Source organism: Poecilia latipinna, unplaced genomic scaffold, assembly GCF_001443285.1.
Source record: "Poecilia latipinna isolate Pla-1442-1.1 unplaced genomic scaffold, P_latipinna-1.0 Scaffold270, whole genome shotgun sequence".
Classification (NCBI taxonomy): Eukaryota; Metazoa; Chordata; class Actinopteri; order Cyprinodontiformes; family Poeciliidae; genus Poecilia; species Poecilia latipinna.
The window spans coordinates 211,185-235,272 of record NW_015112886.1 but is presented as its reverse complement, the minus strand read 5'-3'; the positions used below and the strand labels follow the sequence as shown (position 1 = coordinate 235,272).

At 38.0% G+C, this 24,088-nt stretch overlaps 2 protein-coding genes across 3 annotated transcripts in view; one reads left to right on the top strand and one right to left on the bottom strand.

Annotated features, from left to right (window-relative positions):
• The window catches only part of slco1c1 (solute carrier organic anion transporter family, member 1C1), a 38,771-nt gene extending 18,204 nt beyond the window's left edge, over window positions 1–20,567 (top strand). Inside the window, exons 3-15 of the mRNA XM_015033483.1 lie at window positions 2,448–2,589; window positions 6,419–6,551; window positions 7,685–7,800; window positions 7,890–8,036; window positions 8,514–8,612; window positions 11,823–12,071; window positions 12,206–12,370; window positions 14,820–15,015; window positions 15,680–15,845; window positions 16,058–16,230; window positions 19,441–19,505; window positions 19,720–19,837; window positions 20,025–20,567. Coding sequence (XP_014888969.1) covers window positions 2,448–2,589; window positions 6,419–6,551; window positions 7,685–7,800; window positions 7,890–8,036; window positions 8,514–8,612; window positions 11,823–12,071; window positions 12,206–12,370; window positions 14,820–15,015; window positions 15,680–15,845; window positions 16,058–16,230; window positions 19,441–19,505; window positions 19,720–19,837; window positions 20,025–20,268 — 2,013 coding nt within the window. The 3' untranslated portion in view covers window positions 20,269–20,567. The remainder of the gene's footprint in view (window positions 1–2,447; window positions 2,590–6,418; window positions 6,552–7,684; window positions 7,801–7,889; window positions 8,037–8,513; window positions 8,613–11,822; window positions 12,072–12,205; window positions 12,371–14,819; window positions 15,016–15,679; window positions 15,846–16,057; window positions 16,231–19,440; window positions 19,506–19,719; window positions 19,838–20,024) is intronic.
• Window positions 20,568–23,044: 2,477 nt separating this feature from the next.
• Window positions 23,045–24,088, bottom strand: part of bcap29 (B cell receptor associated protein 29) — a 10,621-nt gene continuing 9,577 nt past the window's right edge. The window contains exon 8 of one of the 2 annotated variants that reach the window (XM_015033485.1): window positions 23,045–24,028. In XM_015033485.1, coding sequence (XP_014888971.1) covers window positions 23,993–24,028 — 36 coding nt within the window. In that variant the 3' untranslated portion in view covers window positions 23,045–23,992. Of the gene's footprint in view, window positions 24,032–24,088 lie in introns of both variants that reach the window. The other variant, XM_015033484.1, reaches the window with a different exon arrangement.

Below are 24,088 nucleotides of genomic sequence, written 5' to 3'. Positions count from 1 at the left end.
TACTTGTTTTTCCATGACCTGGCGTAGAGGATAATTCAATAACAACTTGTCTGCTGAAGCACAAAGACACACAGTGGTAAAACCATCAGTTAACTCAAGTAAACTCTTAAACACTGACTGAAAGGCCTAACTTACTGTAATGGTAAATGCTTATGCATGCTTATGTGGGGTTGTCTTGACGCAAACCAACCGCCTAGTCTGGCTCGTCCTGTTAATTAGTTACGTTCTCTTGTTTATTAGTTTGGAAGGACAGTAACAAAGGCCGTTTGATGCATTAGAAAAAGCAATGTCTGGCATCAGAAGGGGAAACTAATGTATATGCATGCTTGTTTGGAACTCAGCATCCCCAGGAAATGCACATGACAATGTGTAATAGCTTAAGCCCCTGAGCCAATTGTGGTGGCCAGCGTGATCTGTTTACACTGATGCGCTCTGTTCCACTTTAATCATGTAAATGAAAGCTATGTATGAGAATGTGCTAAGACCTTTTTTTTTCACAGCCTGCTAGGGTTACATGTAAAGAGTGTTGAATATATAAAAACCAAGTTGTATTCTGGGTATTTTTTTTTTCCTCTTTGTATTTTGTTTAATGTGGTTGTGCAACAACTAATTGCATAGTCAGCTGATTCCAGTTCAGTAGCAGCTGAAAGGGAAGTGGGCTGTTAGCTTTTGTAACTTTGGAAGTAACTTTGTGAATTTAATGTGTACTTTACAGTGACTGCTGTCTCATAAGAGAAGATCAGCTGTGAATATGGTCAGAGCGTATCTATCTGTGTATAATGTGACTCTCCTCTGCAGGGTTTCTCTTGGGGTGTAAATTGACTGGAATACATTGTAAGGAAAACAACCAAAGCCACCAAATGTTCCTTGGAAATGTCTTTATTTATTTTTTATTCCACTAACTATATTTTTTTTACTTACAAAGTCTGTGGAATAATAAAACATAGTTCAAGAAATCAACAGGCCTGCTTTGAGTACAAAACAAAGAATATCACATTTTTCACGTTGCGAAAGGAAATGTTTTTCTTAATAGTTGGACTGAATATCATAAGATGCCTCAAAAAGAAACATCCATCCATTTTCTTTACACCCTTGTCCCTTGGTGGGGTCAGGGGGTGCTGGTGCCTATCTCCAGTTATTGTTCCAGGTGAGAGGTAGGGTTCACCCTGGACAGGTTGCCAGTCTGTCACAGGGAAACACAACCATGCACACACACTCACACCTAGGGGCAATTTGGAGAGGCCAGTTAACCTGACGGTCATGTTTTTGGACTGTGGGAAGAAACCTCACACATGCACAGGGAGAACATGCAAACTCCATGTAGAAAGACCAGGGCTGGGAATTGAACCCAGAACCTTCTTGCTGCAAGGCAACAGCTCTACTAACTGCGCCACTGTGCAGCCCAAAAAGAAACATAAAACCTGCTAATAGTACAACCTGGTGACAAACCTGTATAATTATCGGTGACTATGTTCATTTTTAGTGTTGCTTCCATCTGTCAAAGACATATGTAAGAAAGTACATGCTAGCTTGTGACACCCCCACGTCTGCTTTTGCAAAACAAACCGTTTTTTTCATTAGGGGCTGCATTGTGGAGCAGTTGATTGCAGGCCAAGGAGAAGACTCCTTCCCCTTTTATCCAAGCTGAAGAACAGTAAAACAAGGACCAGATTACTAATTTGATCTAAACACAGAAACTTCCTGTAGCTTTACACCGTGTGTTGATTATTTCACCCTCTACCATTTTTTACTTTTCCAGATGGTGTTGTTTTACACTTACCATTTTTTTAATAACAAGGGAGCTGGCTGTGATTGATGATTCATACCAACCACATGCTAGGTAGGAATTAGCACATGACTTGGGGTCATTTTGCTCCTGCTTTAACAAAAAGCAGATATGTAATGTAATAATCTACTTAGTAGATTATCACAAAAATCTTTGTAATAATCTACTAATAGTCTGCTTTGCAGTTTTACGAGCTACACTTAACAGAAAGAAAATGGGGTTAGGTTGGGATGAAGTGGGAAATACCACCGAGTGCTAAGTTTTATCAAACCTTAAACCCGCTTGATTGTGACCATCCAGATGAGGGTTCTGACCTCAGAGACAAATTATGCGTACTACGCAATATTCAATAAAGTCCTTAGTTTTCTATTATTACAAAGACAAAAAAATACCAATAACCTTTACATTTGGGGGTATTTAAAGTCATATTGTTTTAAAGATCATATTGTAAACTGTAACACACTTAAGTAGCCTAGACATTTGTGCCTTAAAACAAGATTTTTTTTCCCCAATTGTTCAAAGATTATGAACTTAGTCAAAGCTGTTGCCGTTGGCATGGTGCCCAATCCACAAACTGCCACTGTTCTAATAGCAAAATCCTTTTTTTTTTTTGTTCTTGTAAATGTTTTCTCTTATCTCCTCCTCTCATTCTATTCTCCAGATGTTTCTGGTATCATTGTCATTCGCCTATTTTGCCAAGGCTCTGTCGGGGAGCTACATGAAGAGCACAATAACTCAGCTGGAAAGACGCTTTGACATCCCCAGCTACCTAATAGGAGTCATTGATGGGAGCTTTGAGATAGGTGAGTGGGCCTGTCTGTCACTGGTGTTATTTTGTTGCTAACGTTTCGTACCGCATGTTCCAAATCTATTTTTCTTGCTGATATTTCTGCTGGAAATGTGAATGGGTCATTCAGATATTTAGACCACAGATAAAAGATTAATGAGATTTCCAAGAAAAAGACACACTGGCGTGTTTGTGCGTGGTGAGTCAGAGTCTCAAACAAGGACATGACAAAGATATCAAAGATGTGCCCAGCCATAGCCTAGAATCTGTAAGATGATTCTTTCAACGTTACTCCCTTATGTTATTAATTTAACGTCTTGTCCACACTCCCCAGTGATGCTATTTGTGGCGGACAGATCAGCTGACATTTACGAGCTTTGATCTTGACATGCAAATCACCTTCTCTCACATTTATCATTTCACTGCAGTGAGAACGTCCACTGGGGGTTTTCAGATAAACATCATATCTATTCAGGGCCAAAGCAGAGGTACAAACACAGGAAAATAGACAAGATTGTCTAAAACGTTGGCCTGTTTTATCATTTCGTTTGAACGTGGCACATTCGGATTATGTTTTGGTAAATGTTCAATGGCTTTCACAACAACAAGAAAAATGCCACTCAGAGATGTGATTTTGAAACTCTGTTGTAATGCACTGACAATCCAGCTTGAACTGGACTGATCCCTCAGGAACCAGGTTATGAAAGTTTCTGAAGCTTTGAAGGCAAACTCAAGAAAAATCACATTGTTTGAAAGCGTTGCAAAGGTGGAAAAAAAAGTTGGAAATAGCAGCGTTTTTAGGGCTCTTTGTTGGTTTAGTTTTATAGGCATAAGTGTCAAGTATGAACACAAACCACACACTTAAAAATGTGCAGCTTATGCTGACATGCAATGCCTGTGCCTAGATGGAGCTTAGTTAGTGAAGGTTTAAAGTGCAAATCAAAAAGAGAGTAAAAACACAACGCAGTGCAGAACCAGACCACGCAATACAAAGCCCTTTCTGTAACCATCAAAAGAAAAATTGTGGCTCTCATTCGTCACTACCTATGTGGTCATCCTTCAGAAACTACTTCAGTTTTAATTTTACAGAATTATACCAAATCTAATTATCATATTAACTTAAGTCCTAAATTTATATGTACATGTACCAAATTTTCTAAGAATCCAAGTTGATGCTAACAAATCTTTTTTTTTAAGGTTTTTATGTGACAGTAGTGGATTTATTTGCATTGCTAATCAGGGAATTGACATAAAAAGAAGGGGGAAAGAGACGAAGCAAAAGGCCTCAGTGTCCTGAATTGAACCCCTAATAGCTCTAGCTCTGTACAGCACAGCACGCCGCCCCTCCGTTGATACTTGTTTGACAATTTGCCTTTTAATCTCTGGATTTAAATCATGCTGTAACTCAACAGTAAAAGCTAACTTAGTTTTATTTAACCGTTCAAACAAAACATGAAATGCCAAGTCTTGCTGAAGCAAACGCTAAACGCCGAGACAATTGTGATGAAACCGAAGCAATCTTTCCACCAGACATATAGACCATGTCATTGGCATTCAACGGAAAAATGTACTAGGACACAAGCATAATAAAATTGTTTTACATGCAAACTAAAAAAAATGTGGCAGATACTGAGTCTTGAGATTATACCATTATAAATTGTACTTATGACAAAAACATAGTTTAGAAGGTATAAAGCAGACCACTTGAAATTTGTCTTAGAAAATGTATGCTTGATCATTACAATAACATTGAATGGTGTCTGTCTAATGACTTTTTCCTATACAAACACATTGCTCCATCTTCTTTCCCTTTATTAAGTGGAGCAATCTGATGGGAGAAGTTATCATTTTTTTGTTGTCATTTAAAAAAGGAAAGAAAAAAAATGACATATCTTTATATCCTTTAGAATCTGCATATCCTATTTTTGTCTTCTGTTCAAAATAAAATGAATCAGAGCATGTTATGCACTTTTGTTACAAGTCTGTGTGTAAACAGAAACAGCAACGACTTTGTGAACCCAGGGCCCATTTTCTGTTTCCTTACCCGCTCACTGCTAAAGCTATATGCGGTCTGTGGCATAGTCTTGTGCAAACCTATCCTATTTACACTTTAACATGACTGCGAGAGGTTTTACCATTCTGTTATTTTGTTTCTCAGAAATCATATTTAGATTATGGTGGGGAGTCAAAATCTGGGTCAAGGAAGATTAGTCATCTATCAGTGGCTCTAGCATAACAATCTAGACCTCTAGTAGCACTATAGGCATGGAAAGTGGCGCTTTTTCCCCTCGACGCTCATCTGCAACAGAAAAGGTTGATGATGGCACGTCAGATCGTAGCTGAATGTGTCTATTCCCTTTACCTCCATCGCTCCGTCTCTCGTGAAAACAACTTCTCTCATGTGGCCTAGGCAACAAGCTTTTTCCATAGGACTATTGCCATGGTAACATGGAGGCAGAGCAGGGCAGTGTGAAGGGAGAAGGAAAGAAAATCTTAAGAAAGACGAGAGGTGAATCAAGCAGTGAGCAAAGACCAGGAATGCTTTTGGAGACAGAGCCAAGATTTGTAATGAGAAATTACAATCATGACACTAATTGCATCTGCCACACGAGCTCAAGTAACAGGTCTAGTTTTTGTAGCTAGCAAAAATTGTGTGACTTTTTACACGTCATTTTTGACTTAATATTTCTCTAAATCAAATTCACACATAATTACTTATATATTCCCCAGAACTTTAAGGTTCCCAATGGCCTGAACTTCTACACACATGCATCGCTGATGGAAATGTTGTAGAAATATAATCCTGTCTAAATGGGTTGGACTGTGTGATGAAAGTTTATTTTTCTGCCTTTCTGTCATTTACCACAGGAGCATACGTGTCAGAAAACCTAGGCAGAGTGAATTTTGAAATGATAAAACTTTGATGTCTGCTTTTGATTTTCTAAAACTGTTTAGAGATTTAAGACGTCACTTGTGAGAACGAGAACGTCTTCCCAAATCATCAACATAAAGTTGTTGTCAGTTTGAAAAATATGCCTAACAGCCAACCTAATAAATATATTAAACATTTTAATGCCTTTGGGATGGGTATGAATGGCTGTTTGGCAAGTAAATCCACTCTCTTGTTTTGCATTAATCCAGGTTTTATCTCCAGGACAAATATTTAGAGCCACTATGAAACTCCTCAGTTGTGAGCTTTTTGTTGTAGATGCCAACCTGCCTCAGTACTGGCTTCTCTGTCATTTCAGTTTGAAACGTTTCCAAACAAAATAAAACTTGTTAACCGCACTATTGTGTAAAAATGTGAAGATAGACACAGATTTCTTCAAATTTGCCTATTTCTCCTCTTTTTCAGTTCCCAAAAATGTTGAATTTTCATAACTACAGGTAACATACAAACACGCTCTTTTATGTCAAATCCCCTGAGTTTTGATGATCTGCTCAAATAATCTGCACGACTGACACACAAAGTAAGATACAACCTGCTGCTTACAAGAATAAGGAATGGGTTTTCAGACAGGTGGAGGCAACGTTCTCAGAAAAAGTAAAAAAAAACTCAAAGGTGCTAAAGCAACTATGAAAATGCGTGTGTTCTCTGAGTTCCTGTGGGATTGCCTCAGTGTAGCAACACGGGAACGTCCAAACATCAAAAAGGAGGTTTGAAAATACGTAGCTGAAATATTAAATTACCTGAGGGGAGCCCGATCTGTTCTTTGAACATGTTTGTATCTGCTGCACTGTACGTATGCGTACAGTGATCGTTTATTGTTCGCTCTTGCTGTGTTTGTGCTGTTGCCACCCAGCATGAACATTTTTAAATGGTGATACTGGTTTAATCTCCACAGGTAATCTGCTGGTGATAGCTTTCGTCAGTTACTTTGGGGCTAAGTTTCATAGACCAAAGATAATATCTTTGGGATGCTTATTGATGTCTTTTGGCACCTTCATCATTGCTCTGCCCCACTTCATCATTGGACGGTAAGTTAAAAAAACAAATGGCTTATTCTTTGTCAGATGTGAATGTAGAAATCCACGACCTTCTCACCTTGTTAATCCAGTTGTTTCTGTCATTTCCTCTTTGGCTTGTTAGTTTATAAAAGAGTGATAATCAGCTGGCAGCCAAGCTGATCAAGTGTAGCACAATATGCAAATGTACAAATATCCGAATCCGACGTGACACAAATAAAGTTTGACAGAAAACTACCAAAGGAGAACTTTCTTTTTGACATTAATACTGTGTAACTTCATTAATAATGTTAGTACTTCATTTCCATTAAAAAGCTGCAGTACATAATACAATTAAGCACTTCTGCTTTATTATTATTTATTATTAATTATATCTTGTCTAAAATCACAAGGGAAAAGAAAAGATATCCAAACAAAACCAGAAAAAATCCAAAATTCTTAGCCATTTATGTTTGGCAGAAGTTGAAATAAATAACAAAGTCATCTTTTAATTATTGGAAAACATTTAACTTTCACGCATATTTTGTGGATTACTTTCATTAAAAAACTTGCAGCAATGTGTGTGAAGCTCATAATGTGGGAAATATGAAAATTACAAAGTTATTCACGAGTTATGTTTAATTTATGTTTTATTTTCTATTTAACCACTGGATATGGGTATTAGCTCCCCCAAGGGCCCTGCTAGAATAAACAGGCCTTGACAAAAATTGTTGAATTAATTTCGTTCAACCAAGAAGTTGGTTTCTGAGACGTAAAATAAAACAATATAAAACAGAAAATTATTCCCAAAATTTATATCATGTTAAAAAACAGGATATTAAAATTTATTTGTGGCCTTCTCAATAATTATTGAACGCATATCTATTGACAATATAGCAATCAAACCCTTAACATAAATGCTTGTTTCACTGGTATGTTGACAAATTATCATTGAAGATGAACTCCAGGTTTTTGATGTTAGAAGGCCATCACTCTACTCTCTCTGTTTGATTAAAAGCTGGAATCCGGCTGGACCTCTCAAAAAAAAAATGTTAATGTTATTTGCAATGATAAGAAACATGCTGATAAAATAAAAAAAACAGTACTTTAAATCTAAATCGGTCTATGAATAACTGCCCTTGACCTGCTGATATCTTTGTGCCCAGCTACGAGTTTGAAACGTCAGTAAGATGGGTGGTGAACTCGACGTACAACTCATCTCCCTGTCAAGGTGATGCACTGGGAGACCAACCTGGTTTTTCACCTCAAGTGCCATCCACAGGTGGGTTTACAAAAAAATAAAAATAAAAAATACACACAGGCAGAGCACACAAAGGCTACATTATAACTTAGACATATCTCTCACTCTAGGCTGCGAAGGCGAGTCCAACTTATCGATGTGGATATACGTTCTCCTGGGGAACGTCTTGCGGGGGATTGGGGAGACGCCCGTTCAGCCCCTCGGGATCTCTTACATAGATGATTTTGCTACAGAAGAGAATGCTGCACTTTACGTTGGTAAGAAAAGCTTCACTGGGACAAAACATGGTTTTTCAATGCTTTAAATGCATCAATATTTATTCCGTGGTAAGCAAAACAAAAAAAAAAAAAAAGAAAAAAAAATCCTAAAAGTGTGGCTCCTTTTAACAGTGAACAATGTTCACTTTGAAGTGCAGCGCCTTTGCTCCAAAAAAACTGCATGTTTGCAGAAAGCTTTGCCATGTGCAACAGTCTTGTTTTTGTTTTAGTTCCGAGAATATGAGCAAAGCAATAAATCTTTCATTTGTTCTACGGCAGGAGATTATGCGTATTACTGAAAAAGAACAACCTGAGTCAGCAAATGTTTTCCACTCAAATTAGGATTTGACAAAAAGGGTTTAACCTTAGTGTACATGTACAGTATGATTATATGTGTAAAAACAACATTGTCATTCAAACATTTTTATCAGTTTGGTGCAGTTATGAGGAGCTTTTCTATTTTCTCTAATGACCTAGGCTGTGTGCAGACCATCTCGGTTGTGGGGCCCGTGTTTGGATACCTGCTAGGCTCCCTTTGTGCCAAGATTTACGTGGACATTGGGTTTGTGAAGATGGGTGAGTATTAGCACTATTTTCAGATCATCCAGAGTGTAGTAAACTTGATACAGTGCCTTTCAAAAGTATTTACATCCCTTGCCTTTTTTCACTTTTCAGCCACAAAATAGGACTTTATTTTATCTAGACATTATGTGATAGACCGACACAAAGTACAGTTCTTTCTTCGTTATTTTTCAAAAGAATATGAAAAGTGTATTTATTTACATTCAGCCTTTTCACTCAATACAGATTCTACTTATGCATAAATTACTGAGTATAAACAGAGCTGTTCTGTGAAGGTCTTAGAGGTTTGTTAGAAGACATTTGGTAACAATCAGACATGTCAGGGTTAAAGTTTAAATCAGGGTTAGGTTATAACAAACAACTCTCAGAGCAACATTCCATCTGAACATAAAAACAGGGATAATCATTTATTGTATCATTTATTTTTATTATGAAAAATGTCTTATAATGATCAGAATATTGATTTCTCTTAAAGATAGACTAAAGGAACAACAGTATAGTCAACATTGTTTTTACTGTTTTCTTCAATGAGGGTTTCATGGAAGCATCAATAAATTGTATCATATGGCTTAATGCAATAACAATGGATACTAGTTTAATGGTAAGAATCGCACTTCTTAATTGTGCTCAGTTGCAAGCCATTTTAAATCTACTGTTTACCAATTTAACATTTGGCCATCTCATACTTATTGGGAACAAGTTTGTCATGTTGCTATTGTAGCAGCCTGCTAAAGGCTAGGCTTTTTTCTGAAGGTATGCTTTGACATGTCTTTTTAGGAGTAGCAGAATTTTTTTTTTTTTTTTTTTTTTTTAATTAAAATGTCTGCAGAAGACCTTGTCAAAGTTAGACCCCTTGTTTGCATTGGAAAATACTTTGTAGACTGGAATAGGAAGTCAGGAATGCACGTTCCCATGTTGTTTACATGGAGCTATGAATGCTGAGAAATTATTGCCGATGTAGTTAGCATGGGTTGCATGGTAGCACTGTTGCTTTGTAGCAAGAAGGACCTGGATTCGAATCCCAGCCTGGTGTCTTTGTGAATGGAGTTCACTCGCATTCTCCATGTATGAATTTTTTCTGGCTTACTTCCACAGTCCAGAAGCATAACTGTTAAAGGAATGTATCTGTCTGAATTGGCTAAAGTAGTGTGAATATTTGTCTGTATATCATTATATGATATACTGGTGACCTGTCCAAGGTGTACCTTGCCTCTTGCTGGAGATAGGGACTGGTACGCTTGTAGCCCTGTGAGGATTAAAGGGTGTAGAGACAATGGAGGTCTGTATGGCTGTTGTTAGCATATCTGACCTTGTTTCATCATTACTGGCCGTCACTGGTGAGGCGAAAAAGACCCTATCATCCATCAAACCAATGCATATGGTTATCAAATCCAGCAGTGGGTGGAGTATGCACAATTCAGAACCGTGAACAGGTGTACAGAATCAATGCCAGTCAGCTGATAAAGGAGGCTACCCGGAGGACAAAGCTCTCTGACAGGCAACAATCAAGTAGAGTGCAGTGAGGGGGCAGAAAGACAGGTGCAACAGAGGTAAGAAGAAAACCCAGCTTTTTCCGAACCCTCCTAATCCTGTAAAGGTTCTTGAATGGAATGCAGTCAGCAACAGAGACAACCTGGTCAAGTCAGTGTCAGCACTTGAAACTGTAATAAAATGTTCACAATGTGGAACAAAAGAGTAAAGCTCTACTTTATTTATCTTTTAAACTCTTTATGAAACCCTTCTGAAAACCAAAGCATAATTTGTGAACTGAGGTGTTAGGAAGTCTAGAGAATGAAGAAAAGTGTTTTCTACATAAAAAAAATACAGTGATCTGAATTGAGGAAAAACAACCCTTAGTGAAAACTGAAAATGATACGAAGTTAAGTTTTCAGGATCAATATGAACTCACGTAACGCTCGGATGAAAAGATGAGTATTAAGTGCTAAGGCTTTGAAAAGCTTTTCTGACTACCAGTATAATTTAATTTAACGTAACATCCAGGATCTTTGCGGGTCTTTGTTGTAACGAGGCGATCAATGAGACGGGTTTTGTGCTTACAAAGCATTCATTGCCAAGAGCTTAAGCTCTTTAAGTAATTTTTTGGTTAATTAAGCATTGAAGACAGAAATTTAACATAATTACTACGATACATAATGACTCCAAAGATCTTTACTTTTTCCGTATTTAAATTAAGATACTTTTTCAAAACATGCTTCCGTTGCCAGTGCTGATATGTAATGATATACTGTAGTAATGCAGTGGTATGAAAAAGTGTTTGCCCCTTTCCTAATTTTCTTTTTGATTTTATTTTTTTTTTGCATGTTTGTTTAGTATAGCTGTTCATTGTTGAGGGGAAAAAAACACCCCACATGACTGTGTGAAACAGTGATTTCCTCCTAAACCTAGTAAACTGGTTGGGCCATCCTTTGCAGCAACAACTGTAATCAAGCATTTGTGAAAACTGACACTAAGTCTTTTCCCTGCCCAGTGGAAGAATTGTGTCACTCTCATCTTTGGAGAATTATTGTAATTCAGCCACATTGGAGAGTTCTCCAGCCTGAACTGCCTTTGTAAAAACTATGCCACATGGGATTCAGGTCAGGACTTTGACTTGGCCACTCCAATGTCTTCATTTTGTTTTTCTTCAGCCATTGGTGGTGAGCTTATTGTTATGTTTTGGATCATTGTCCTGCTACAAAACCCACGTTAATTTCAGCTTGAAGTCACCAACATATTGCTGTCCGTCAATCTGGGAAAGGGTGATGAGTCTTTTCCAAAGAATTTCAAATGAATCATTCTGCACTGAGAGAGAATCGTTCAAAGAGAATCTTTACTGCAAACCCAAATGAATGTTGTAAATAAGACTGGGCAAATGAAAAAAAAAAAAAACTATATCAAAAACTGATAGTCATACAGAAAAGGAAAACTTCCACTGGTCTTTGCTCAAGATTTTTTTTATACAAGTTGTTGGATTATGTTTTTGATTTAAAACAGTTTAGTTTTGTAAAAATTTTGTCATGTGTGTGAAGACGTGCAAAGGGGTTCAGAGTTCAGCAGGTTTTAGGAAGTTGTTTAAACATTTAAACACAGGACACCCTGTTGTTTAGTATTCATAACCCTGCACAATGAGTTTCTTGAAATGTGTTAAGCTAAAATCATTTAATTCCTTTGTATGCCTTTTTACGCTGTGTTTCTCCAACATAGACTCCATCACCATTACACCAGCAGATGCCCGATGGGTGGGTGCCTGGTGGCTGGGCTACCTCATAGCTGGGGTCATAACTTTGCTCTCTGCCATCCCGTTCTGGTTTCTGCCCCGATCTCTGCCCACAGCTGGCTCTAGGGTCCGAAAGATGGGCACTCAGGAGGAAGCAAGTTTCATCAAGGACACTCCCCATCCTAAGTACAAGTATCAAGCAGAGGAACACAGCAGTTTTGTAGAAATGGCTAAAGGTGATGACGGGCGGATTGTTCTGCTTTTATTACCAACACCTGAAGATGTTAAACTTTTCCAATCAGCTGTGTTTCCCATGTTGTTGTTTATCTATTTTATACTTTTGCCAATAACTAGATCTGCTTCTTCACAGACTTTATTCCAACCCTGAGAACTCTTCTTGGACACCCCGTGTATGTGATCTACTTATGTGTGGTCGTCATCCAGCTGAACTCCCTCATCGGAATGGTCACGTACAAGCCCAAGTACATCGAGCAGCATTTCAGGCAGTCTGCCTCCAAGGCTAACTTTCTCATGGGTATGGTGTATGCACTAAAATGTTGTTAGTTGATTACAATTGGGTAAACATAACTGAGAAGGAAAGTACATCAGTTCCTTGTCAGTGATCAAGCTCCTCTGTTTGTCTACATTTGGGTCCCATCGACAACCAAACATCTTAACAGAAGAAACCAGCAGACAAGAACCGGCAGATTTAATTTTTGCAGAAATGGATTATTTAGGAACAACTGATAGTCTTTACGATGACACTGTGGCCAAGCATTGTTCAGCTGACAGGCGCTTAAATGTGGCGGTTGATTGCCTTTAAGCCTTTAATGACTGGACTCCTCACTAATCCTCCTTGGGCTTTGTGGAGCTGTTGGGGGTGAGGGGTGCAACCTGGTCCGTCAGATAGACTTGGCTGAAAAATACTTCAATCCACCTCAGTTACGTCACCTGCCAATCTGCCCTGCATTCGTGTCAGCACCAGTTTCCATTCCTGCTGCTGCTTCGTCCTCCAGCGCTGATGCCACCACCACAAAGACGCCTCCACTGCTTCTCCTGGGGATCTGGCTGTCGCCTCCATTCCAGACTTCTCTGGGAAGTCAGACTGGGGCCTCCACTACTCCTCCACATCAGTTGAGCCATCAACCTTTTGAGCAACAGCTGGCACCACGCTTTACAACCTTAAAACCTGCTCTTTGCTCCTGAAAACCAGCAGCTCCAACACCCACTGGAGCACCAGTTGCCTTATCTGTCGGCGGTAGCAGCAATTCCTCTGTCAGCAGTGGCCTCTGCATCCGCTGCAGCAAAACCAGCAGTCCCTCCTCTTGGGTACCACACTGCAGAGTTCCATCATGGGTCTTTTTCATCTCCAGAACTTCTTCTTGGATGCCCGGAGCTTCTGCGTAGGTCTTCTTCCCCAGAACCAGAGCTTCTTTGTGGGTTGCCTTGCCCACAAGACTCCTGAGCCTTGGCTTGGGTCCCAGTAAGCTGTCATCTCCAGGAATCCTCATGGGGACTTTGCTGTCATCTTTTTTTACCTCAAAGGTCTTTCAGCTGCTGGTCTCCAGAAATTCAGCTGCTCTGCTGATCTGCGGGCTCCAAGGCTTTCTGTCGCCTCAAGACTCCTGACTGCTGTTGCTGCCACCAGCCATCGAAATTCCTATTTCTATAGACCCTCTGCAATATCAGCCATCAGGCTCCAAGTTCCTGTACAGCTGACCTCCAGAACCTCTACATCATTAATGCTGGCATCCTCAATGACCTCCGCGGTTCCTGCACCTTCATAGAAATCCTCCAGACTTCAGGCTTCTTTGTAGCCTAGCAACCTTCTTTGTTGGTTTCCTCAGAACCGCATCCTTTATGTACTTCTAACTTGTCTCTACCAGAACTCCAGTTTTTGCTTATTTTCTTCTTTCCCATTCTTCCAAGGCAACACCCCCTCCACACCAGGATCTTGTTTTTTTTTTGTTTTGTTTTTTTGGATTTTCTAGTTTTGTTCATTAGTTTTCTGTTGCCATAGTTACTCTACAAGAATTGTACTAGCACTGTTTCCTCCTTGCTCCTTTATGCCGTTTCACTCTCTCTCTCTCTCTCTGTCTCTCCCTTCCTCAGCCTTTTAGTCTGGTTTCCTCTCTCACTTGCACCTGGTTGCCAATCTGCCACCTGTTGCTTGTCAATAATCAAACTCCTCTGTTTAAAAGCTCCACTCAATTACTGCTGGATTCTTTTGGTACCTGTTTGCATCTTCTCTTGCCCACTGGGTTCTCCTGTTTTTTTGCGTTATTATGTTTCAATCAAATTCTCACCATCAACTTTGCCTCCTCAGTACTCATTCTGACTTGTTTGTAACTTCTACAGTTGTTATAAGCTCATACAGTTTGCTCAACACCAAGGACAACATGTTAAAAGTTGGTCACTAATTATAAGTGTTTTGTTGCTGTCATTTCGATGAAGGGTACGAACAAAACTTTTGGTTAAATGGAACTGATTTCGAGCCTAAATTTGTCAGAGGGATTAATTATTTTGACCTTAGCTGTGTATTGTAATTCATCCTACCAGCGGCCCTGACAGCTACACTTCCAGCTCTGTGAATACGAGAACTGCTCTGCACATGAAATGAAATACTTAATGAAGTTCAGAGAATAAAATGAAAATATCTAGGCTCATCTGGTCTCATTAAGGGAGACGACTGCGCTGCCCGAACTGGATGCATATGAAAGAGAATCAAAAATCAGTAACCACAGTTAATGACGTGAGCAGATCAAAGACAGTCTCTTTGCTCTCATGTTAAATGAAGGTATCAGAGCATAAAATAAAAAAAAAAGCAGTTAAAGTTATTTTTTATGGCTGCTTGGGTCGTCATAGTTTTCTACTAAAAGTGCCCCAAAAATAAATTGCGTTCTTGTGCCGACTTCTGTCAAAAATCACAATTAATCTTATTTTGAAATGTCACATCTGACATAATAATTGATCGTTATTTTCAGGTGTGATCAATATCCCTGCTGTGGCACTGGGGATGTTTTCTGGTGGTCTGCTGATGAAGAGGCTGAAACTGAACATCATGGGAGCAGCAAAGTTTGCTTTTTGCACCTCCTTGATTGGATATGTCCTGTCAATGTTGTTTTTCACAATGAGCTGTGAGAACGCCAAAGTAGCCGGAGTGACAGTATCATACAACAAGTAAGTCTCAATTATGTCAACGCATTCAGAATTATTAATACCCCCACCCCTAAATCTTCCCCCGATGAACTCACACAATATTATTATTGATATATTATTAATGTCTGGAATTGTAAAAAGAAAAAAAAAAAACAAATTAAAAATGATACGGCCAAAATTAAAAGCCCTCGTCTGCTTTCTTTACTTCCAAGGTAAATCTGACAATTCATTGGAAAAATGTTAAAAACACACCTAGGCATGGAATTAACTTTCCCACCAGTCCTAATTAATCAATCAGCGTTGGACTTTATATCAGAACAACAAACATATACATCTCATTACTGAGGCTAATAATTCTGACCTTAGTTGTAGGTAAAGCATTCAAGTGAAATAGGGAACCGTGGTTCTAACAAAATCTCGTTTGTGTGGCTTGGATTTATTTAGGCAAATCAACTATGTTAAACTTCTGTTTAAATGTTTCCATTAACACTTATTAACCTATTACAGATAGATTTAAAATGCAATGGGTCATACTTTATAGAGTTAGTTCGTCAACATTGATGACATTGATGGATTAGTATCATCGGTGTCATTGATTTGGCAAGTATTAAATCTGTGTTAAATTCTTATTTAATCATTTTTATGTTTAGTTTGTAACACTGTCTTTCTGCTCTCTGCCTTCCAGTGTGGATAGTATATCCTATGACAAAAACTCACTTTTCATGCCCTGCAACTCGGATTGCTTTTGTTCATCGAGTGAGTGGGACCCAGTCTGTGGACAGAATGGCATCACATATGTCTCTCCTTGTCTGGCTGGTTGCACTACTTCTACAGGCTCAGGGAAAAACACAGTACGTTTCCTCACTTTTTATCTGGTGTTGTATGTAGAGCACCTTTACTTATATCTATCTGCAAGTAAAATCAAAGGAACAAAACAGAAAGCTGTGCTTTGCGTGCTGTGTTCTTATTTAGCCACAGTATTGTTGAGAGTTTGCATATATGTACATGTGTTTGTCCTGCTTTATGTGTGTGTGTGTGTGTGTGTGTGTGTGTGTGTCTCCAGGTCTTCTCTAACTGTAGCTGCGTCGGTGTGACTGGTAACTTTACGGCCGGAACAGGTCAGTGCCTCAACAAGGAGGACTGTGACAGGATGTTTCCGTACTTCCTAGCTCTCTCTGTCATAACCTCCTTCATCATCTCGCTTGGTGGGACTCCAGGATACATGTTTCTCATCAGGTCAGCTATAAATTTATAGTCCAATGGCAAAACAATTGCAATTACTGATTGTGGTGGTTACGGTTGGTTGCACGGTTGACTTGCAGTACGAATGTTCTGGGATTAAAGCCGATCTGGACTCCAGATATATGTGTGGGTTCTGTCTGGGTACTCCGACTTTTTCCCTATGGTCCAAATACACGACTGTTGGATTACCTGGTTTTGCTAAACTGCCTTTAGGGAAGCGTGTGTGTATTCTGCCTGTTGCCCAGTGACTGCTGAAAATAAAAATGATTTATTTATTTATTATTTTTATTACTGTGCCCTGCTCGACACACCACATACAAGTGCACATGTGTGGTTATGAGCGTAATTGTGTACATAAGGTATATATATATATATATATATATATATATATATATATATAAATTAGATGAAATACCTTTATACAGATACTGTATACAAACAATACAGATACTGATAGTTCTGTATTTTTAGAACAGAAAACATTGTACTGCTACATTTTCAGTTATTGCACAGAAAATGTGCCATTATTTCACTTCAAGGCTCACCTTAATCTTTTGCGGTACATTCAACAGTGATTTAATTATTTGTGTCTTACTCCATTCTATTTATTATGCACACAGAGAAACAGAGAAAAGAGATCTGGCCTTTGCCATGACATTATGTAATAAGCAGCAAACCACAGCCACTGAGGTACTGAGCTACTTTCTGCCTGGTATCTTGTTTGACATAATCTAAATCTAATAGAATATTATTTTAATCATCCAGTCTGTACACAGTGTCCAGTAGCTGCTTCATTCGTTCAACCTTCATAACGGACTTTCAGAATTGTTCTTTCATTTACTTGCAATGCGTCTTCATGTTATTTGTCTCTTTGCACATTTAATCTATTTTTAAATATAAACTTCTTCACGGAAGTATCTGGACTTCAGCATAAATAATAATACAAAAAATGATTCAGTCACATTTGAAATGTTGGGATAGCAATATTTTTTCTGCTCCGTTAGAATAAGAGTTTTGATTTAACATAAATGCAACTTGTATATTTTTGTTAGTTAAATATGACCAAAACCTAGGTTGCCCTCCGCAGAGAAACAGTGACTCCGTCTAGTGTTGGGGTTTCGTTGTCTGAAGAGCTAAGTCCCTACCCAACTAACTCCCTACTTTGAGAGGTTAACATCTGACCCTCTCTCCAGCCGGCAGGCTCTGAGATTATTAGTACTGCTGCCAAGTTTTACCCTGATCTGAATCTGTAAAAACAAAATCTATGTTGCTGATTTATTGAGGAAGACTCTACTGGCTTTTGGCTGCCTACATCTGCGCGTTTCACCGCTCCACCCATGAATTAGTCAGACTGAGTGTCCCTGCAGTTAACTAGCATTCACAGATTAGACCCATTAATGTTCGTTCTCCCTCTATTTCACAGCGTGGTCTTGACTGTGAGCCAGGTATGATTCACTGATTTGTACACAGCCCCAGGGGCAGAAATCATTACTGATATAAATTTGTTATAAAATAATTACTGATTTCACTTTAAAAATTAGGTAACTTTATGTTATTAAAGGTAAAGTTTAAACAGTAATGATTTCTTGGTTAATGTCAAGTTGTCATAACGAAGACATTTTGAATAATGTCAACTTTGTATTAAAAGTGTCATAATTTACCGAATGACGCTTTATGACAACAGTCATAAATATTCCTGAAGGCTTATTCATGTTCATGACAGGTGATATGTCATGTTTATGAAAGTGTCATGACAGTCTTATTCACCCCCCTTCAAATAAAGTGTTACCGAGAGATCTTTGATCTCGGGGAATTTTTTTTTTTTTTTTTTTTTAAAAAAAAGGGTGAAAAATGGAAAAGCAGTGAAACTGAGTAGAATGACACTGAAACCAACATTGAGCAGGAAATTCAACAGACTTGAGCACCTCCATGTGGCCTAGAACTGGTCTTGGAATCCTTTGCAGAAACTCTCTTTAATTTCTCTGCACACATCCTTGATTTCTTTCGTACTGTGTATTTTGTTAGCACACATCAAGTAAGCCGTTAAATCTTCTGCTTTTACTGAGATGCTAACGCCTGTTGGGGGCAAATGATTTCAGCCTTAATCCTATTGAACAGGAGGAGTATTCCCAGGTTTTGACACGTTGCCTTTTCACTTTAGCTTTACTTTTTTTTTTGTTTACTTTTTTTTTAAATGACACAACGGTCCCTGTTGTGTCATTTTTGCAAACTTGATGTTGAACTCACGTCATTTTTAGAACCTGATAAAGGCCAGATCATATTTTTGTTCTAATATCTCAATACCTGAAAGGAAATGGGTGTGTGTTTTATTTTTAACCGGTCGTGACTTCATCTGTGACTTAAGATTTTAAAATATATAATGTTTGCATTGTTCATTTGTAATTATTGCCAATCTGGACACATGTTATGAAGTCTTATACACCATGTAGCCTCTGCTGGCTTACTCCCAACTATTAAAGAAAAAAAAATGCCATAAGACTCTTCTTTTTTAACCAGTTGTCACATGGCAATGTCTGTATCAGAGAATTTCAGTAGCTTTTGGAAGATTGCAAGTGAAAAACGAATTTATATAATAATTTGATACTAACTTGTGCCATGTTTTTCTTTAAACTCTATTTAGATAAATTCAAAGCAATAATTGCTTCATTTATGTTACAACTTGTTATAGGAAGGCCAGTTTTCCTGGGAAAAATGCAGCATAGACATCTCAGTGTTATTGTTTATATCCTCATCTGTAAATTATTAGCTTTTTTATGTTATTCTAGCTTAGTTGAATCAGACATTGTTCATGTATTTAAGATTATTTTTTGTGAATCTGTTACAGCCTGAATTCATTGACAGTTAAATAAAAATAACTATTTTGGTTTTTGCTTTCAGACTCTCTATTAAGTATTATTTGTTTGAAAATAGCAGAGTGCAAATTAATGAAATTCTGTACAATTTGGTAAAACTGCAACCAGTATTTGGCAGCAAAGCGCTTCCATATAATCAGGTATAAACAGCCATAGTGGTATACAGTCTCCACCTTGGTTTTTATGGTGGTTTGAAACAAATTTGTACAGTCAACATGTTAAAGGTGTTAGATTGGAACTCATCAAGATAAACATATTCTGTATATTCTGTTGCTTAGAAATGTTTTTTTTTCTATTATATCTAAAAGATACTTATTTATTCTTTACACAGGTGCATAAAACCACAATTGAAATCTCTGGCCCTCGGTTTTCATGCTTTGGCAACACGTACACTTGGTAAGTTTTCTTTGAAGAGGCGGTAAAGTCTCTCACTTTAAGGTGAACTGACTTGGCGTTAAACCTTCCTAAGGAGGTTTTCATTCTCGTTTCTTACTATGCCATAAAAGCTAAATGTCTGAATTATGGAGTAACTTTAACCATTCTGCACAGTTCTGCCTCGGTTCTCTTGGGCACCGTTCTAAACCCGTTTTGTTGCCTTGTGGTTCCACAGCAGGGATCCCAGCACCCATCTACTTTGGAGCGATTATAGACACCACATGCCTAAAATGGGGTCAGAAAAGATGCGGCGGCATTGGAGCTTGCAGAATCTACAATACCTCCGCCTACAGGTAGTGGCTGTGCTCGCGCACGTTCACTTTTCATAAAAATTAACAATCATCCCGAAATAGTCTTTTTGCAAAACTTCTAAAATGTCGCTGATGCATCGCGTGCATGCACGATATCGTGACAATCTGGTGTCTTTCCCCTTGGCGCTTTTTAGTAAAACGCTCATTTCTTCGCTTTCACTCCCCTCAGGATATCTTACCTGGGCCTGACTCTGAGCCTGCGGACTATCTCCTTCGTCATTTGCATCCCGGGCTTCATCCTGCTCAGCCGACAGCTGAAGGAGGAGGAGGAGACCAAAAGCGTCCCGCACGGGGCCGTCACGAACGGCGGGACCGAACTGGAGGCGCTCAGAAAAGAGGAGCTTGTGGTTCTGAATTCTGATCGAGCCATGCACATGACGGACAACAGCACAGACAGGCACACCCAGCTGTGACTGCTGAGAAACAGAAAAGACTCCAAAGTGTCTGTCTCATAAGAAAGTACATCCAAAGTATGTACCCAAGTGATGCACACACACGTGAATACACACCGCCACATATACATATAAATGCATACATGCGTACAAGATTTGCAGGGAATCACAACTTCTGTTCAGTCATCTCACGTCGACCATGAAATCTATAATTGTACCGTTGAATGTGTGGTGTTGAGACTCCGGCCGAAATTTAACCCGCCTGACAAATTCATGGAATGTACATTCTGCCGTTTTTCCTCAAATATAAAAAAAAAAAATTAAAAAAATCCGGACAGAAGGCTCAGAATGGAAACGTGACTAGGAAGCGATGACCACCGCTACAACACTCCAGTTTGTTTTATACACCAGCATCAATTAAGCTGCCTCTGTAGATAGTTATTTTAAATGAAAGAGTTCTCCCCGTTGCCAGTGTTATTAGACAAAGGAGGTAAAGTGTCCTTAGAAATGAGAGGCATGGCAGGCTTTCAAAGAAATGTTCTTTTTTTTGTGTGTATTTATTGGTTTTGACGGGTTCTTGGGAAGTTTTTTTTTTTTTTTTTTTGAGGGTTTGCGGCTGTTGATGTCATGTTAAGTACACAGTATGTGCCTCATTCACTCAACAGTTACCTCTGTGTGCCATCTGTCCTCTTGACTCGCATGTGAACAGTTTTCCGTTCAGGTTTTTAAGCTGCTGGTCTATAAAATTGCATAGAAACGTGTTTAAATTTTTAAATGTAGTGCAAAATGGACTTTGCCTTTAATCCCCCCACCACTACAGATTTTGATTTGATTGTATTTCTGTGCTGTGTCCCTATGGAGTTAAAAAGATTAAAAAAAATGTTTAAATTCACAACCTTTACAAATTAAAATGTATATTTCAACATAATCTGCTCAAATTTTTTTTTAGAGATTATGATTTGAATATCCACATTCCCCACTAATTCTGAAAAACTTTTTTTTTTTAAGAAAACACACGCTCTTTCTAGTTTTCAGAAAAAAAAAGTTTATTATTGTGTTTTAATGATTAGTGTTGCAGTTGGTTCTTGGTATTTTCTATGTTGGGTGTTTTTGGGGCAGGTGGATAAGTAAAAAGTATGTGAAGTGGAACTACAGGGAGTATTTCTGTATGTTTTTTTTTTATCTTCAGTGATTATTGAATATGCTCTGTTGGTTCGTTGTTTTTTTTTTTTTTTTCTTTTTCTGTTAGATTGAGGTCATTTATGCCAAACCATTGAATCATTCTGATCTCTCAGGTTTTATTCCCAGATTAAGCTTGTGCTGAATAATCAGAAGCCTTTTTTTTTTTTTTTGCAAATTAGACAGTCTCTCAAACTAATATTAGAAACTGTATTTTAAATGTTTTAACAATACTTGAAAACGCACCTAACTTTTTGTATTAGAAACAATATAAATAGAAAAACGCCTAAATTTCATGCCTTAAGTTTGTAAATTCAGAGATGAATGATTTATCTCTTTCTTAATCATAGTTAACAAACATGCATTCACTGTAGGCTGCTGTTTTGCTACTGCTAATAAAGATAATGTCATATCCCTCTGTTTTGGTATTAACTAATCCAAATACTTAAAAGTTGTTAACAGTGTCTTATAATGATGTAGCCAATGTGGCAATTTGTTTCCAATTAATTAAACTAATTAAAATTCGATTTTGTTGTGGTTGAGTTTTGGCACAAAAACAAACAAAACAGAAAAAAAAAACAAAACAAAAAAAACGCTGTAACCTCAGTCTGCTTGACAAAGATTTTTTTTTTTGCCTTTTGTTGAAACTGTCCTGGCTTTTTAGCTCCAAAGCTCAGACGGGTCTCCCCATTTTATTGTTTTTATTACACCAAATTTGAAAACTTGTTAAGCTCATAGATTGCAAAGTGAAGCCTCAGAAGGAATATCAAAATATTTTGAGCCACTGCTTCTGCTGTTCACATTTAGGCTAAAACAAGAGCAGTGTGATTTCATCAGTTTGGCTTTAAGTGCTAATGGGCTCTTGACTCTCTGTCTTTCCATCCTTTCTTCAGTCATAGTTGTTTTGAACTAACATTAAAAACCATTCAATAAAAAATGTGCGACAGGAGTCTTGCAGGATTAAACTGTGAAGAACGGTTGGAACTGGTTTGTTTGCCCCACTCGGAGGGAGAGAAACGCATAACGGCTGCAGGCAGGTTTGATCTGTGTTTAAGTGTTTTATGCACAATGAGGAACCTTTGTGCGATTATAATATCCAAATCAGAAGCTACGGTGGTTCTTTGCAAGGTCAATGTTTGGATTTGTTTTTTTTTAATGGTTGAAATGTAAACTGTGTAAATTTCTTAACAATTGCAAAGCAACCGAATTCAAGGATTTGGAAGTATGGGTCATAATCCTCCTCACGCAATCTCATTATCATTTTCAGTGATGTCTCAAAAGATTCATCTCAGAGGTTTTTGCCATTTTCTCTATTGAAAGTGTGTTTTTGTCCATGTCGTCTGTTGGTTGTTCAAATTCAGTAAGGCAGACGCGGAGTGAGCCGCTCACAGGAAGAAAAAACAAAACATTACACCAATAATATATGAAAGGCATTCAGCTGCATTAAAGTAACCAGATTGTAAATAAATTTCCTGGATTATTTTTGTAAAATGTGAAGGAATATCATAAATGTCAAATCAAAAATAAACATTTATTATCAAAAATCACGTCATGGTTTTGGTGGTGTTTATTAATGAAAGAACCCAAACAAAGCACAGGATGACCAAACCTATTTTTCTTTATTAAAGCACAGCTAAAAAAAAAAAAAAGGCACTTCAATTGAATGTCTTTGTACAAAAGAAAACAACCTGAATAAGGTCGTACAAACCGTGCTGCGATTCCCTACCTTAACTTCTTTAGTACGAAGAACAAAGAATCACAGTGACATGAACCAAAATAACGGAAAAGATGCTCAATGAAATAATCATACATTCCTATTTTGTAAACCATAAGTGTGAAATGCAGTGCAACAACTATAGAAGTCTAGGAACCCATTAGGGTAAGAAATACATTTAAAAAAAAAAAAAACACAAATCTATTTTGACTTTCTAGTCGTATCCATTCAGACTCTTTATTTGTCGTTAACGTGTGAAAGTTAAGAAGGATGGTGTGTTTTTACATCCTAGTACATGGAAGAATTACGACCGTATGAGAGAGAACATCGTAAATGTAAAGATGACTCATGTAAGTCGAAGTCTACATTTAAGCTTCACCTACGAAGAAGCATGTGCATGCTTTACGTTAACACGGAGATGCGTCATGCAATCGTAATATAAAAACGTGTTTGAAACAAAAGCATTCTTTTTTTTTTACAACCTTTGAATGCAGCTTTGAACATCTTCAGCTTTCAGCACATTCAGCATACTCATTTTTTATTTTAAAGGACTAGGAATCAACAGCTTGCACGAGAAAGCACGCATCTTAACTTAGCTTGTGACACGCTCTGTGATCGAATAATCGCCTTAACCCGCATAAAGTGTTTTGCTGATTGCTTTCAGAAATTCTCTCAGTTACGCTACAGCGAGTGGAAACACAAAGTGAGCACAATTTAACTACAAAAACAGATATTCACCAAATTTTAAACCATCACAACTGTCAGTCCAAAGTCTGTTCCTCAGCTTTATCAGATGGATGTGACATTTTGCAGTGGCTTTCTTGCTGATTTGGGAAAGTTGAGTCATCACCACTAGTCGTCCTTCTTGTTCACATTGTCATGAAGATTCTGGGGAAAAAAAAAAAAAAAAAAAAAAAAAAATTACAAAACCACAAAAAATTAATTTAA